This window comes from Brassica napus, chromosome C8, assembly GCF_020379485.1.
Source record: "Brassica napus cultivar Da-Ae chromosome C8, Da-Ae, whole genome shotgun sequence".
Taxonomy (NCBI): domain Eukaryota; kingdom Viridiplantae; phylum Streptophyta; class Magnoliopsida; order Brassicales; family Brassicaceae; genus Brassica; species Brassica napus.
The window spans coordinates 17425651-17443438 of NC_063451.1; the positions used below are offsets into that span (position 1 = coordinate 17425651).

At 33.5% G+C, this 17788-nt stretch overlaps 1 protein-coding gene across 1 annotated transcript; it reads left to right on the plus strand.

The window, feature by feature from the left end:
• Window positions 1–1078: 1078 nt before the first annotated feature.
• On the plus strand, window positions 1079–4714 carry LOC106414068 (alkane hydroxylase MAH1). The gene has a single exon (XM_013854781.3). The coding sequence runs from the start codon at window positions 3057–3059 to the stop codon at window positions 4596–4598; it is 1542 nt and encodes a 513-aa protein (XP_013710235.1). The 5' UTR covers window positions 1079–3056; the 3' UTR covers window positions 4599–4714.
• Window positions 4715–17788: the final 13074 nt, after the last annotated feature.

A 17788-nucleotide genomic window follows, 5' to 3' on the forward strand; every position in this document is an offset into this window, starting at 1 on the left:
CTAAAAACATCAATCTCAATTGATCCACCATATAAACCAGAAAAACCTCATAGATCCCATTGAATCCCTCAAAAACATACTGAAAATAGATCACTGTTGGTTTATTAGCATGAAACCATTCGCTAACTCAATTAAATGGAACCCAACCGGTTTAGCGAATGATATCGACGGAGAAGAAAACTCTATGTGATTCCTATATCATCAGATCACCATCTTCTTCGATAAAGATCTAGACTTTCGGTTCAAGTTTAAGATCTAGAAAATCTATTCTTAAATCTCCATCTGATTCCACCGCTATCGACGAAAACCAAGCATCTTCATCATCTAATTTATTCTTGGATTTGTCTTGCTCTGCATTTACAACACAAACACGCGAGATAGGTTCCGTCAGTTTTGTTTCGCGTTATTTCAGGTCAAGGTGAGTCAAATTTAATTAGAACGTTTTTTGTAATGTTATAAAACGACCGTGTTTAAAGCAGTGGTAAAATGTTGTAATTTTTGAGAAAAACTCAGGGTTATTTTATTTTTGTACATCTGTTTTAATAGTTTAGATATGAGATTTAATGGTTTCAAAAATATGTACAGCAGAGGGTAATGGGAAAATGGTCAATAAAATCTTCAAGTATTTGCATTTAACATTTTTATTCTTCAACTATCAGGTATGCAATCCAAATCTTGAAGTGTGTTGGTTGACTTTGCAAAATTAAACGTCTACAAACTTCACGTTAATGGTTAACTGTGAACGTTAGTGTATTCTGTAAGCTCCTTCTTAATCCTATCTTGTTGCACATCTATCACCATTTTCCTTGCGCTCTATTGGATTCCTTCGCGATTGCGTGACAACTGACAATGTCCCCCCTCCCATTAATGTCAGCTTCATTAGAGCAATTTCTGGAAAAAACAAGAAACGCTAAGTGTCACAGAATAGAGTTCTGCTTCCTCCCCAAATACACTAACAGAAAAAAATGTTACAATTTCCCAGATTATAGAAGAGCTCTATGATTCTCTTAAAAGGCTATTATTACATTCTGTCATCTCACAATCCCTTAAAACAAAAATCTATACTCCCACTATTTTAATTCAACAGGTTGTGCAGCACGTTAGAATTTGATTCCGGAGTTAACTCGAAAAGCAGAAATCGAGTGTTTTCATAGCAAACGTGTTCTGATTTTTGCTCTTTCTTGGCTTGACCTCTCCACTCACTTAGGGCCAGCTTCTATCTCTCTTGTTCACTCAAGACTGTTTTGTTCTCACTCACTCTCTGTTTTTTTACACTTGTGTTACAATGTCATAACACAAGCACTCTCTCTTTACTCTCTCTCACGTTTGTCTTTGCTCGTGTAGAGAGAGAAGAGAGTTTATCTTGTATGTCTACATTGTTATTTCTCCAACTCTTTTTGTATTAGAATTGGATATATTTCTCACAACAACACTAAACATACTTATAGTAGTTTTCATTTTTTTTTTTTTTTTGAATAAAATGTTAAATTCGATTCAAAAGAAAATGAATTTGTTTACAACAAAGCTACTTTGTTTCTGACTTTTTTAACAACAAAAGAATAGAAAAGCTATGTCCCCACTGCTACGATCCAATCTTGAAACGCCATGTCTAGTCTCTTGTCCAGAGTTCGTATGGAAGTAGTGCGATTCTTGACTTGCCTGTCAATTACCCGAAAAAGAGTCTCAGGTGATCGTGGTTTCTCTCCGTGCTTTCGAGAATTGCGCTCCCGCCATAGCATGTAGAGCGTGGTCTGAAATACGTAACGTGCAAGGAACGTCCGGGTTCGAGAAAGCTGAGACTGCGACAGGAAAAATATGATACTGCTCCACTCATCTGTGTAATGGTTACCCATGAGCTCACGCATTAGCTTACTCCAGAGAGAAGAACTGTAGGTGCACCGGAAAAAGAGATGATCCCGAGTTTCAAGATGATGTTGACATAGCACACAGCCCCCGTCAATACCTAGATTCCACGATATCATCCTATCTCCTGTGGTGAGTCGATTATGCAGAGCAAGCCATGAGCAGAACCGGAATTTCGGTGTTGCTTGGCTGAACCATAGGCCCTTGTGCCAAGCCACCTTCTCCCTCACTGGTCTGATGAGATTCCAAGTGTCCCGAGTAATGAACTGACTTTTATAGATATTTTGTTTTCCCGCCAGAGAACGATATCCTCTGCGTCAGAGCTAGGCAATGATATGAGGTGGTGTTCCACATTAATGAGACCTTCTGAGCGATGATTTCGTCGCCTTCTTTTTGTCCTAGCTGTGTAGACAGTATCATGCTGGCCAATGCCCGTGTCTATCTGTCCCCGTGGTCCAAAAATGTCAGTCAAGCAACCCATTGGGGACCACTGATCATACCAAAAAAATATAGTAGTTTTCATTAACTACTACACATGCACTTTAACAACTACAACTTAGCCCTTACTTCTACTAACCACTCTTAACAACTCTCACTAGCTCTTCTTAGCTAAAGCTTTTATTCAACACTTCGCTCTTCCTTGATAGCTTGGCCAACTAATATATTTTCTTCTCAACTTGATTATTTGTGACTAAAGTCACATCTCAACTTCTCGTTGGACTTCTTCTTTTAGTTGGCTTTTGCTTCTTCTTCTTTTCCTTCGATGGTAAGCAATCTCTTGCTTCCACTTCTTCATTCTTCTTCTACGTGACTCCTTGGTCACTTCTTCTTATTCGTTTCTTGTGTGGCAAGCTTCCTTGCTTCCACTTCTTCTCTTGGATTTAATCAAGGTTCAATTTCAACAAAACGACAAAAGTTGAGGAATTGCATAGTCGATAATTGAGGTCCGTCTGATTTTGTAAAGTCAACTAGCACTTCAAGATTTTAATTGCATAGTGGATAGTTGAGGAATAAAAATGTTAATTAAAAATAGCAAACCACAAAAGTAAGGAATTAAAAATAGCAAACGACAAGGTTTATATTATTTTCTGATCCAAACACGACGGAGACACATCACCACTTTCAACGGCGCACTGACATTTTAATATCCGTGTGTGTATCTTGAAAATCTTGAACTCTTAAGTTTCTCTCTAATGGCTATGATAAGCTTACTTGAAATCACAGTTTATTTCCTTTGTTTCTCCTTCTTCTTTGGATATTTCTTTATTATGAAGAAACCTCACCGTTCGTTTCCCACGAACTGGCCATTCCTCGGTATGCTTCCGGGCCTACTCGTAGAGATCCCTCGTGTGTACGACTATATAACCGAGTTTCTCGAAGCCTCAAACTTAACTTTTCTTTTTAAAGGCCCATGTTTCGTTGGCGTCAACATGTTGTTCACTGTAGATCCGGCTAATATTCATCATATCATGAGCTCAAACTTCACAAACTACCCAAAAGGATCAGAGTTCAAGAAGATATTCGATGTTTTGGGAGATGGGATTTTCAACGCGGATTTCGATCTATGGATGGATCTGAGGAAGTCAGCTCAATGCATGATGAGTCGCCCGGAGTTTCAAAGGTTTACACTAAGAACAAACATGAGAAAGCTAGAGAAAGGGCTTGTCCCAATTCTTGATCACTTTGCTAAGAAGAAACTAGTCCTTGATTTACAGGATGTGTTCCAAAGATTCACCTTCGATACTACGTTGGTTTTAGCGACCGGGATTGATCCGGGTTGTCTCTCGATTGAAATGCCAGAAATCGAGTTTGCTAGAGCTTTAGATGAAGCAATGGAAGTGATATTTTTCAGACATATCAAGCCGGAGATTGTTTGCAAGATACAAAGGTTGCTTGGGTTTGGAGATGAGTTGAAGATGAAAATTGCTCACTCGACTTTAGATCGAGTTTGCTCTAAGTGCATAGCTTCAAAGAGAGATGAAATAACACGTGGCGTTACTAGCATCGACTCTTCTTCTAAAGATTTGTTGATGTCTTACATGGATGTAGACACCACCAAGTACAAGTCGTTGAATCCAGGTGATGACAAATTCCTCAGAGACATGATTCTAAGCTTCATGATAGCAGGTAGGGACACCACAGGCTCTGCTCTCACTTGGTTCTTCTGGCTTCTCACCAAGAATCCGGAAGTAACGACCAAGATTCGTCAAGAAATCAACACAAAAATATCTCCAAGAACCAATAATGATTCTGATCATTTCTCTTCACAAGAACTAAACAAGTTGGTGTATCTACATGGCGCCATGTGTGAAGCCCTCAGGCTATATCCACCGGTTCCATTTCAGCACAAGTCTCCTACAAAACCCGACGTTCTTCCAAGCGGACACAAAGTCGAGCCAAGTACGAAGATTGTGTTTTGTCTGTACTCACTAGGGAGAATGAAATCGGTATGGGGAGAAGATGCATCAGACTTTAAACCAGAGAGATGGATTTCGGAAACTGGAAGTTCGATACATGTCCCATCTTTTAAGTTCTTATCGTTCAATGCCGGTCCAAGAACTTGTTTGGGGAAAGAAGTGGCTATGACGCAGATGAAGACAGTGGCTGTGAAAATCATACAAAACTATGAGATAAAGATCGTTGAAGGACACACGATTGAGCCAGTTCCTTCTGTTATTCTTCGCATGAAACAAGGCCTTAAAGTCATGGTCACTAAGAGATCTAATTTGGTCTGAATGTTATGCAATACTTTTATGGTATACTAAGTGTTTTCCTCAGCCATGTTCAGTCATATAAATTTCAAATTTAAATTATATTTTTAAATAAAATTTTGTTATTATTTTATATTTTATTATTTTCTTATCAATATTTAATCTAAGTTTTGATTTAATTAAACTTAAAATTGAGAAAATATATTGTTTATAAAAAATTGTATGATTATCAAAAAAATAAAACTAAATAATTTTTCTAAAATTTGTAGATATATAAAGGAAACTAATGATATTATGATTAAACATTTATAAGTCTCTTAAAAAGTATAGAATATTTTAAAATTTTAGTGATAAAATTGGATAATTATAAAAAATAATTAAATAATATTTCAAAATTTTGTAAAATGTTGTTATATTTTAGTATTATATCATTTAATATCATGTTTGAATATATATACTTTAATGAAATGTATGAGTTATTACCATATATATATATATATATATATATATATATATATATATAAAGTTAACTTTTTCCCTTCTTATGACAAGTGGTAAAGAGGTTCGATGACATGTGTCCCCATGTATTTTTTTGTTTTTACATTTTATGTACTTTTTCTTTTACACTATTGTCATTTGGCTTAGTATTTTCTAATTGTGCACTATAATTTTTCTCACATTAACCATTATTATTTTTATTTTTTGTCATCGACTTTTACAGACTCATATAGACTATGTAAACCAAACTGGGTGATCTGCATCCATGTGGACAACGTAAGACGGTTGCATCCTAGCTCTACGGGCTAGACTATCCGCCATTGCATTATGCGTCCTTGGAACATGGATAATTTTTGATCGGATGAAACTCTCTTTCAAGGTCTTGATATCTTCCAAATAATTTGCAAAATCTGGCAATTCTTCTGATTCCGAAACCATCTTCACCAATTGAGAATAATCCGTTGCAAACGTAACCTGAAATTGACATAGGTTTCTCATACATTCCATTGCCCAGAGTAGCGCTTCCATCTTCGCATGAAGAGGAGAAATGCTAGCCCGAACATTCCTTGCCCCCAACAGATCGACCATCAAATCCTTCTAGCATACTAAGCCATCCCTGTCCGGAGAAAATATCACCCTCTTTCCACGAACCATCTGTGAAACACCATCTTCCAGGAATTGTCGGCAGGGACGTGACCACAACTTGTGGTACTATTCTCTGCTCTTTTAAAACTTGGGCCTCCGCCCAAAGTGTAGATTTTGTTTCTGCCAACTTGAGCGTATCCATGGGATCAGTGTCCAAATTACTAAAAACTTTGTTATTACGGCCTTTCCATATGTACCATAAAATCCACGCAAACTGATGGTCCTCCATTTGTGGTAGAACTCTCTAGAAGAGATGATCCATATTTGTGAAAAGAGACTTTGTTGGAAAAATATATGGGTTCGATGGTATCTTCGAGAGAGCCCAAACCTGAATTGCTGGAGGACATTTGAAAAAAAATGATTTATCGATTCCTCCTGAGCTCCACACCTGGCACAACAAATATCTCCTTGAATCCTTCTCCCTTGTAAATTCTTCTTAGCTGCTATACATCATGTCACGAGCTGCCATAGGAAGTGTTTTAACTTTGGTGGGCACCGTATTTTCCAACAAAAAGCTTTCAATGCGTCAACTGTGGGGCCAATCAAAAGTGGTGGTCGTGCCCTATCTGGGTATATCTGTTCTACCTGATATCCAGATTTAACTGTATATTTCCCATTTTTGGTAAAATGCCATCCATCCCTGTCTGTCCTCTGAGTTCTACTCAGTGGTAGGCTTTCTATAAGTTTTGCATCCCGTGGTTCCACCAAAGCTCGAATTGCCTGTGAATTCCAAGTACGCGAAGTGGAATCAATGAGGGAATCCACTGTAAGGTCCAGGTATAAGTTATGTTGATTTTTATTGGCTGGTCTCGGGCGAGTGGTTGGGAGCCATGGATCATTCCATACAGATATAGAAGAATCAGTTCCCACCCTTTTGATTAGTCCTTTTCTTACCAGAGATCTAGCAGATACAATACTTCGCCATCCATATGACGGAGAATATGAACGGATCGGTTCCAGGGGTGAAGCATTCCTGTAATACTGGCCTTTAAAAACTCGGGCAAATAAAGTATTTGGCTTCTCTATGAGACGCCAAAGCTGTTTACCAAGCATCGCTGTATTAAAATCAGTGATGTCTTTAAACCCCAACCCTCCTTCCTCTTTATCAACACATACTTTGTCCTATGATTTCCAGTGCAAGCCTCTGGTGCTTGCCCCTGGATTCCACCAGAATTGTGCTACCGCACTCGTCAGTTTTTTCGCAGTTGCCTTAGGTAAGCGATAGCATGACATCACATGATTTGGTAATGCCGTGACCACTGATTTAATGATCACCTCCTTTCCCCCTTTTGTAAAAAACCGAAAGGCCCATCCGGTAACTCTGGAATTTAGCCGATCCTGGACAAAGCTAAACACTTGTATCTTGGATCCCCCCAAGTCTTTTGGAAAACCAAGATAAAAGCCCATTCCTCCTAAATTATGAATACCCAGAATATCCCTTAATTCCTGTCTGATCGATTCCTCAATCTTGTGGCCAAATTGAATCGATGACTTATCGAAATTTATGAGTTGACCTGATACTTGCTCATATTCCTTTAAAATCGTAAGAATGGTTTGGCATCTTTCTTTTTGAGCTTTACAAAAGAAAAGACTCTCATCCGCAAAAAGCAAATGAAATATTGATGGACATGCTCTGGCAACCTTCATTCCCGTCAACTGATTCCCTGCCTCTGCCTTTTTTATGTTTGCGATTAAAGCCTCAGTGCAGAGAATAAATAAGTAGGGAGATAAAGAGTCCCCCTGACGTAAACCTCTATGTGGAACAATGAGACCACGTGGTTGACCGTTTAATAGAACCCGATATTGAACTGAGGATATACATTCCATCATTAATTTGATCCAATGAGGGTCAAAACCCATTTTCCGGAGTAATGCCTTAATAAAATCCCATTCCACTCTATCATACGCCTTGCTAAAATCCGTTTTAATCGCCATATACTTTCCTTGACAGGCTTTATTAGCTCGCAATCCATGAAACATTTCATGTGCTATGAGAATATTATCCGAAATCAATCTTCTTGCCACAAATGTCGATTGAATTTCTGAAATGAGTATGGGAAGATATAATTTCAATCTCTGACACAACACCTTCGAAATAATTTTAAACCCTACATTACAAAGACTGATTGGTCTTAATTTCGTCATCCTTGTAGGCCTCTCAGTTTTTGGGATCATGCATATATTAGTAATATTTAGTTTAGCATCCATTTCTCCGGAAACCAAAAAGTCATTCACCAACTCCACCAAATCTTTCTTAATAATGTTCCAGGAATGTTGAACGAATAGAGTTGTCATGCCATCCGGCCCAGGTGCCTTTTCTGGGTGCATTATAAAAAGAGCTTCCTTAACTTCCTCCTCTGTAGCTAATCTCAACTCCACCAACAATTCTATTACAGATCTGTCGTTGCTTTGTTAAAGCATGATAGAATTTTGTGTTGAGATCCCCAGATGAATACCACATATTCCTGCTTTTCTGATGCCTGAATTTTCATGATATAATTTTCATGGTATAATTTTCATGATAGAATTTTGTGTTAACCATTATTATATGAATTTTTATAATCTATTTTATTGGTCAATAAAACAGGAGATGAATAAAAATAAAATAAAATAATATAAATAAATAAATTTTAAATATTTTATTTATTCACAACTAAAAAATAACCTAAACTTTTACTATTTTATTATTTTTTACTATTTTCTATTACTTTATTTACAAATATAATTTATTTTACTATCAGAAATCATAAAATAACTAAACTAAAAAAAACTAGTAATCTAAACCTAAATCTTCACAATCACAAAGAAAAAGCAAAATACTATAGTAATACTAACTCAATAAAGGTCTGGAACACAAATAAACGCGATCAAACACTAACCCAAAACACTAAAAAAATGGATCAGAGAAAGAATAATCACCGGAAGACCAAAGTCATCACGAAGCAGGAAAACACATGCCTAAAGCACAACCACCAGCTAAGAGGTAAGAATCACCGCACAAACAAAACAACCACATACAAGGAGCTCATACCAACGATGAAACATAAAGCTCTGAATAGAAGAGATCAAAGCTCCAAGAGACTAACTCCACACACCTATACCAAGGGAAGCAGGGGAAGAAGAAAAGCAAGCAACATAAGGGAAGGAGAATGGAAGCCAACCACGGAGAAACCATAGCTCATGTTTGAGACAAGAATTAATCTTCCAAGCCCACAAAACATACACGAAGGAAAACACTATCCAAACCTGGACTGGTAAACATGGTGAAATGGAGAGCCACCAGAGATGCAACCAGCTATGAAAAGAGCAACGAGATGAGAGAACAAAGAAAGAAAAAAAGACTAGACAAAATCAGAAAACTGTGGAGCCATCCTCGAGCTATGAAGAAAACATAAAAGTCAGATCACCAAAAACCAGATCTTGAAAACCAAGACAAGCAGGGACTATCAACTGCAAGCCAACTACGAGGAAGACAACTAAACTCTGACCCAACCCAAAGAGATGTAGTTCCTAACATTAGCCAAATCTAAGGAAGAAGAGGAAAAATATTGAGCAGAACAGCGTACAACATCATGAGAAACAACCGCACAACTGGGAACTCATAAAACTGATCTACAGCAAATATTAGATAATCTCACAAGAGAATAAGACAAGGAAAACAAGAGCAACAAAGGTGAGTCTTTCTGGTGATGGTAAGAAATACCGCATACCGGAAATGTAAACAAAATGTATAGATGGTGACGACTCAAGTCAAAATATGCGGAGACGAAAAAAACATCTTAGGAGAATAATGTTCAATGTTGTTAAAAAAGAATAATGTTCAAAAATATGAAAATATGAAATAAAATTTTAACGCTGAAACCGTTAATGTTAGAATCAACAAATGCCTAAATTCAAAATTTTTGAAATTCAATATGCTTTACATCAGAAGCTCAGTTCACCACTAACAAATACTACTATACACAACACATTATTGAAAAGACGAACACATAATATATTAACCTATAACCTAATACTACATAACACAATAAAATACTAAATCATACTCTTCACAAATAAATACTGACCAAATAATTACATCATCCAAAAACATCATACTTAACCATAATAAAATAATATTCTGCGCGAAGCGCGGATACCCCCTAGGTTTTTTAAAAGTTTACCGAAAATATAAATCAACATTAAATGTAATTGTCCATGTCATATTTAGCCGTAAGCTATGTCATATCACATTTTTTACTTAAAGTGATTGTACAAAGGACACATATGCAAAGTGTATGAAATCATTTGGCAAATAATGTCTAGAGGATAGTATGACAATAATGATCGAAGTTCTATATAATAGTGTTATTCATTATTAAAAATGAAATATTGTGAGATATATTCTATTTTAGCTAGATAAATTATATATAATAAATTTAGTTGACAAATGTTTTTAAAAAAATTAAGTATATCTTCTTATCAATTTTTTTTCTTGTAAATATATTGACTAGATTTATTATGGCTAATTTATTAACTTGTTTATTATTATTTGTGAAATGATTTTTGCCTATAAGACTTCACGTTAAAGGTAATACTGGCAAAAGTTGTTATTATCCTTAATGAATAATTATATCTATTTATTTGATTAAATTATTGAATATTAATTAATATAATAAAATTACCAAAAAGTAAATATAATTTTAATTTAATATATTGGATAATTGATTAAAACTAATATAATAAAACTTTCTCAAAATTAAATAAATTAATAAGATAAAAAGATAATCCTTATATACATTGTCTTATTGTCCGAAAAAATATCTTCCAATTATAAAAAGTTAAAATTTAAGAAATAAAAAAATAGAAAACACTTAATTAAATGTTAATCAAATAAAAATATTAATTTTATATAAATGAAAAAGAATATTGATTGATTTTAAAAACATATTTATTAATAATAAAGGTAGTGTATAAATAAATTTTAAAATATCTGTAACACATGATAGTTTTAAAAGAAATTAATGCAATAGCAAATATTAATTTTTTATGAAAATCGTTGTCATATTTGAATAATTTGATATTCAAGTAAAAAATTTGAGAACATAAACAATAACTTATCATGATAGTTTTTAAATTAGTAATGCATTTATTAATTAGTAATGCATAAAGAATAATGTGTTTTTCAAAATATACTCACAAAATGTCAAATGCAAAATTAACCCATGATTTTTGGAACATTCATTTGCTCTATTCACCACAGAAGTTCAAATTATTCACGAAAATATCATTAGTTTTTTTTTTTGAAAATGCATATTTTACTCGATCATCTTCATCTTCTTCTTTTATTTACAACATTGTCATTGTCATCAATACACCAACCACCATGAACAAACTATTTCAAACTCTAAATGCACTTAAAATCAACATCTTCATAATTCTTATATCTTACACACACAAACCATTACCTTTTCATTTCCTCTCTTATTTCATCCCAAAATCCAAACGTTTTTATTTCAAATTTTATAACCTTATTAGAGTTACTCAAGTTCATGATTCGTGGTCAAGAACGAGTGGGTAACTATCATTAAGAAGTTATGTGTGCCTGAGAATATCAAACATGAATCTCGCCGGATGAATTTTTTCGGATATGTTTCACGAAGAAGACTTCTCTTGAAATCTTCTCGGTAGAGAAGACTTCTCTTGAAGTCTTCTGGTCAATATATAAGTTAGTTTCGTAATTGACTTTTTGTTTGTGTTTTTAGAGAAGATTTCTCTGGAAGTCTTCCAAATTTTCTTTGTTAAGAAAAAAAAACGAGTAGACTTCTGTGAAAGTCTTCTCGGATAAACACATGTTAGTTTTGCAACTGACCGAACTGTGTCCAAAATATGACTTTTTATTGAAGATTTCCAGGAAAGTCTTATCTGGTATTTTCAAAAAAAATTCAAATACCAAAGTAAACCAATACTTACAAAGGAAGACTTCTTAAGAAATATGATGCAGAGCAGACTTCTATAGAAGACTTCTTTTGTAAATTTGCAATTGCAAAAATGACATAAATGGTAGACTTCCTAGAAGTCTTCTACCGGAAGACTTTCGTCGAAGTCTTATAGGTCAATGTTTAATAAATTTTCATTTTCTCTATAATTAAAAATGATTGCTGAATATTTTCTTGTTAATTCATGCACATTAGTCAATATTAGGAGTCTTGAATACTTGAGAAGACTTCTTGAAATACTTCAAAAGACTTCACATGCATGAGGTGGAAGACTTCCTGGAATACTTCAGAAGAATTCGCATGCATGAAGTGGAAGACTTCCTCGAAGTCTTCCAGGAAGTTTTCCATGAAATCTTCAAAAACCTGAAATCTGAAACTTCCATCAGCTTTAACACACTCAGATTTGTTTACTAGATGAAGAAAAAGACAAGAGCTTTAAGCAACAAGACGGTTACCAGGTGAAGAAAATTTAGACATGGAGAGTTACAAAAAATGCTCATATCTGTTTTGGCTCCACCATCAACTTCAACCTACGAGACCTCATCCGCCACTTTGACACCTCCAACAGCAACCTCTGAGGCCTCTTCCTCTAGCTCGGACAGCTCCTCCACTTTGACAGCTCTAGATCTAAAACTAAATCAAAGACTCCGGCATCGTTTGAGAGAGAGGTAAGAGCTTTAATCAATAAGAGATCAAATGAAAAAAAATCAGACATGTAGACTAACCAAAATACTCAGGTCTGTTATGAAAGAGGAGACATGAGAGAAGACTTTTTGGGAAGTATTCTACTGCATTATATGCTAGAAGACTTCTAAGAAGAAAAGACTTCCTAAAAGTCGGACTCGAATCTGAAAAACATACATATCCAAATGCATTCAAATGGCTTCAAAACAGAGAAAAACCTCAAAATAAGTTTTTAATGCTTAAATAATAAATAAAACAGTCACGTTAGGTTGAATATATAACTTTTTAGAATCAAACACAAAATTGATAAATATACCATAAAAGAGGTGGAAGATGAAAACCATCTAATTAAAAACCTGCAAAAACAAGATAAATCAGTGAGAAAGACATAAAACAAAAAATTGAGAAATTGATATAAAGTTTGATGTTTTTAAAATTAAACAGATTAGAGAGAGGTTTGAGAGTTTTAGAATGAGTAACATTACATTTTTGTTGTAGCCATTTGAGAGAGTGTGAGAAAATGTGTACATTTTCTTTATATAGGGAGACCAAAATTCTAATAAGATTAAATATTTTCTCTCATAAAAATATTTTTTGTAAATTTATAAATTATTTTTAAGAACTACTATATGAAAAGACTTTCACGATTTAATAAAAATATTCTCCCAAGTTGAAGTCAAAGTGCCAACATAGTACATAGCTGAACGAGAGGTTCTTGCACCTCATGCAAGTTTATCTGCCATAATATTTTTTTGCTCTAGAAATATGCTGGAGTGAGAAATGTGGAAAGAGCGTCTTACATCGTTGTACTTCCTCGAAGGGGTGCGAAAGCTAGCCATTCTGTCGGTGCAGACACCATCTTCACCAATTGAGCTTAGTCCGTTGCAAACTTCATTTCCATAAAATATAGGATCTTCATGCATTTCATTTGCAAAATAAAGGCTTCACATTCAGCATGTAAAGGTGATAGGCTAATTCTATAGTTTGATGAACTATTATTAATATGATAATTATGTGTCTTGTCAATAAACTACACCTTTTGTCAATATATTATATTAAAATTAATTAAAAATCTAAGTACACCTGAGTAAATTATCTGGATCCGAAGACACCAAATTTTAAGACACCAAACTGAACCCGATCTGATATAGATATCCGAACGTTACATGATTTCCTATACTCGAAGAACCCAATCTGAAACTGAACCGAATTAAAAAATCACTCGTATCCGAAAAAATCTGAAGTACAAATATATACATTAGAAAATTTATAAATTAATAAGCACGGTAAATTATTAAAAAATTTGGTCCCAAGTTGGACATGTTCAAAATATGAAATAAATCGATAAAATAATAAGATAATCGTTTTTTAGAAAATCTTACGTAAATGTATAGTCCCACTAAAATTATAAACTAATAATTTATATATAGCTATATAAGGTTTATATAAGTACAAAGAACACATTGTATTATTTGTTTTATATTCACAATAAAATTTATCTTTATTTTTTTAACAATTCAATATATTTTGATAACATTTTGTAAAGTTATATCTAAAATTACATTTAAATGATATGACACATATTTTATAAAAATTTATATTTTAAAATAGAGAAATTTTTTAAAATGAACTTTTTATAAATTATAACTCTATAAATTAAGAAAATTTCACAGTCTCGATATTATTAATTTAAAGATGTTTATTGTATCTACAAATATTAGTTATTTTCATACATGTAATAATTTCAATATTAAAAATTATAATATTAGTTATAATGGAAGGAGGGGGAAAATTTCTTGGGACAAGACTGATACAGTACTTTGCAGGGTTTTGATGGTCTGGTAGGAGCAAGGAACACGAGTGCAGCGCTTTCCCTTCTCCACTCAAAAATTGAGGCATTCATATGGGCAATGGAATGCATGAAGAATTTACATCAATTTCATGTGACTTTTGCTACATATTAATTTCAGCTGGTGAAGATAGTATCAAAACCCCTGCTTTTGCATCATATTTGGAAGACATATGGATCCTCAAGGAGGGCTTCAGCATTACAACGATTATCTATGTTCATCGCGGAATATACAGGCAGATAGTCTCGCACGCAGTGCTAGATCTAAGGCATTTTATGTTATTCACATGGATTCAGATTATCCAGTTTGGTTTGAAGAGTCCTAGTTGAGTTTTTTTAAATTGCTGTAAAAAAAGATTTATAATAATTTTTAAAAATAAATTAGTTATTTATAGATAATTTAGATACTATAGATATTTTTGGTTACTTTCGGATATTCTTAGACATGTTTGGATATAAAAAAAACAGGTTCGAACCAAATATTTGAGATAAAATCGGTTATTTTTATATACATTTGGATCACAACAAATCTTTCCGAACCGGAACTCGATTTTTTCGGTTCATTCGGATATACCCAAAAATATCTAAACCTGACAAGTAGAGAACTGAATCTAATCCGAGATTTAAAATTACCCGATTGATATCAATTTTTCCATATTAGAAACATCTGATATCTGAACCTGATCTGATACTCGAATACCCAGGCCTAAATCTAAGCATAGGTCTAGACCCTATTCCAAAACTCGGCCAGAGGCCGTAAAATCGCTGGTTATACGCTTCACGGTGTAGCTCCATGGCAATTAGAACCAAATTGGTGAAAACCATTAAATAATTTTTTTTTGTTCAAAATTTTATGATTAAGGTTAGATTTAATGTTTATATGATAAACCCAATAAAAACGAGACTATAGAGGTAAAAGTCATGAAAAAGGCTGGCCGCCATGGATTGGAGCTTGTCAGCTTGAGTCGCAGGTTGAAGATAAGAACATATTTGTCCTTTTCAGCTTATTAAAGAAAATACAGATATGGCAAAACACATCATATATGGTTCAAACCTGGGTTGCCCAGTGGATTTAATATATCACAAACCAGTAGACTAAGCTGTACTTACGTAGTTACGTTTGTGTTCCACATATCTAATATTTATACGTATTAAAGAAAAAAAATCATAAGTATTCCCCGATTTATTCTTAATTTTTTATAACTAGGCTGGGGTTGCCACACGGATAATGTGTAGCGAGTTTCCTAACAAGAGGTCTAGACAAAGAAACATATAGTCACTTGTAAACACGTTTCCACCAATAAACATGAGCTTGTGTGGACATGGTCATATACACAGTAACTAAATCATATGTCTCTGTTCGTACCATTGTATATATGTAAGTATATCTAGTTAACTAGGTATACGTATATGGGTATATTTTAGAGAATGGCTAACATATTGGATACGAAATAAACAAAATTAAAAAGATAAGTAAATGTATTGTTACCTCGAGTGATGATAGAGGCTAGTCGCAAAAGTCAAACGGGAATCGCTTTTCTCATGAAATTTAAGTTCATCGTTTTGCCATTGTTGGTGATTGAGTGAATGAAGCCGCAGGATGATCTGGTACTACCATATATACTCACTTAGTCACTTACACATACATATATGCACATATCACACACACACACATATACGCAACAACATGAACAATGAAATCATCTATATACTGTTTTGAAATGCCATTTCTTTTTCTTTGTACAATATGGTTAAAATAAATTAATTGGTGTATTAAGTTATGATAGATACACATGCATGGATCCATAAACTCATATTCTAAAAAAATGTAAGAGAGAATCATCACGAATTATGAAAAAGAAAGGGGGAAATGCTGTTTTGGTGAGAAAAAAACAACTTTGATGTCTGGAAGTAAATTAGCATGAGTATGTGTCTAGCATATAACCAGGGTCGTCTTTTTGCACGTGCAAGTGGAATGGTCGAACAGGGTCCAAAATTATAGAGGGTCCATATTTTTTTATTTTAGTAATAGTATAAATATAAAATCATATATTTATAAAAAAAAAATCACATAGCTAAATGTAAATTTAATTTTCGTATTTATTAATTACAAATTTTATTTTGTTAACATAACCAACAAAAAATGCAATAAGTTAGGAAGTAATTATCATTTATATCAATTATAAATTTTGGAAAGTAAAAAACAATAGCTGTGGGTGTTTGTTTTAATATTCAATGTAAGTTTAGAAAGTTAATATTCTAATTTGATTATGTTTAGGAAACTATTATTAATTAGTGATTATAAATAAGGAGAGAAATATATAATTTTTTCACCAACTTTTCAAAAAAAAAACACAAAGAAAAAAAGACAAGTCCAAACAATGAGAATTTTTTAGGACTAATTGAAATGTTAGTTGAATTTGATCTAGTTATCAAAGAGCATGTGGATAGAATTATAAATGATGATATTCATTTTCATTATCTTGGTCATAATATTCAAAATGAATTGATAATTTTGATTGCTTCTGCAATTAAATCTGAAATTTTAAGTAAAATAAAACAAGCAAAATATTTTTTTGTGATACTTGATTGTACTCCTGACAGTGGCCACCAAGAACAAATGTCTATGATATTGAGGTATGTAGATTACTCTTCTCATCCTATTAAAATTGAAGAATCTTTTCTAGGATTTTTACATGTGAATGATACAAGTGGTCAAAGTCTTTTTGAAGTCGTGCAAAATGAATTATCGTCTTTGGGTCTTGACATACATAATGTATGAGGCCAAAGTTATGATAATGGTGCAAACATGAAAGGAAAACATCAAGGAGTACAAAAACGATTTTTAGATGTAAATCCAAGAGCGTTTTATACTCCTTGTAGTTCTCATAGTCTTAATTTAAGGTTATGTGATATGGCTAATACTTGTGGAAAAGCTAAAGATTTTTTTGGAGTGATACAAAGAATCTATACAATATTTGCTAAATCTACTAAGAGGTGGGATATTTTAAAAGATAATATAAAAGACCTTACACTTAAGCCATTGTCATCTACTCGTTGGGAGAGTCGTGTAAATAGTGTTAAAGCAATTAGATTCCAAATTTTAGAAATTCGTGAGGCTTTACTTCAAGTAGCTGAAAGTGATAATGATTCTATGATTAGAAGTGAAGCTAAATCCTTAGCTACAAATGAACTTGGTGAATCTGAGTTTTTGGTGAGCATTGTTATTTGGTAGGAAATGTTATATGCTGTTAATTTGGTTAGTAAAAGTTTACAGTCTAAAAATATGCTTATTGATGTTGCTATTGAAAAAGTTAGGGGATTAGTAGAGTTTTTCAAAAAGTATACAGATACTGGTTTTCAAATGCTTTGGAAACTGCTAGAAAAATTGCTATAGATATAGGTGTTGATCCAATATTTCCTCAAAAACGTGTTATTCAAAGAAAAAGAAAATTTGATGAGATCTCAAATATACCTTCAGTTGCTCCACAATCTAGTGAGGAATTATTTAGGATTGAGTATTTTTTTATGCATAGTTGATCAAGCAATTACTTCACTTA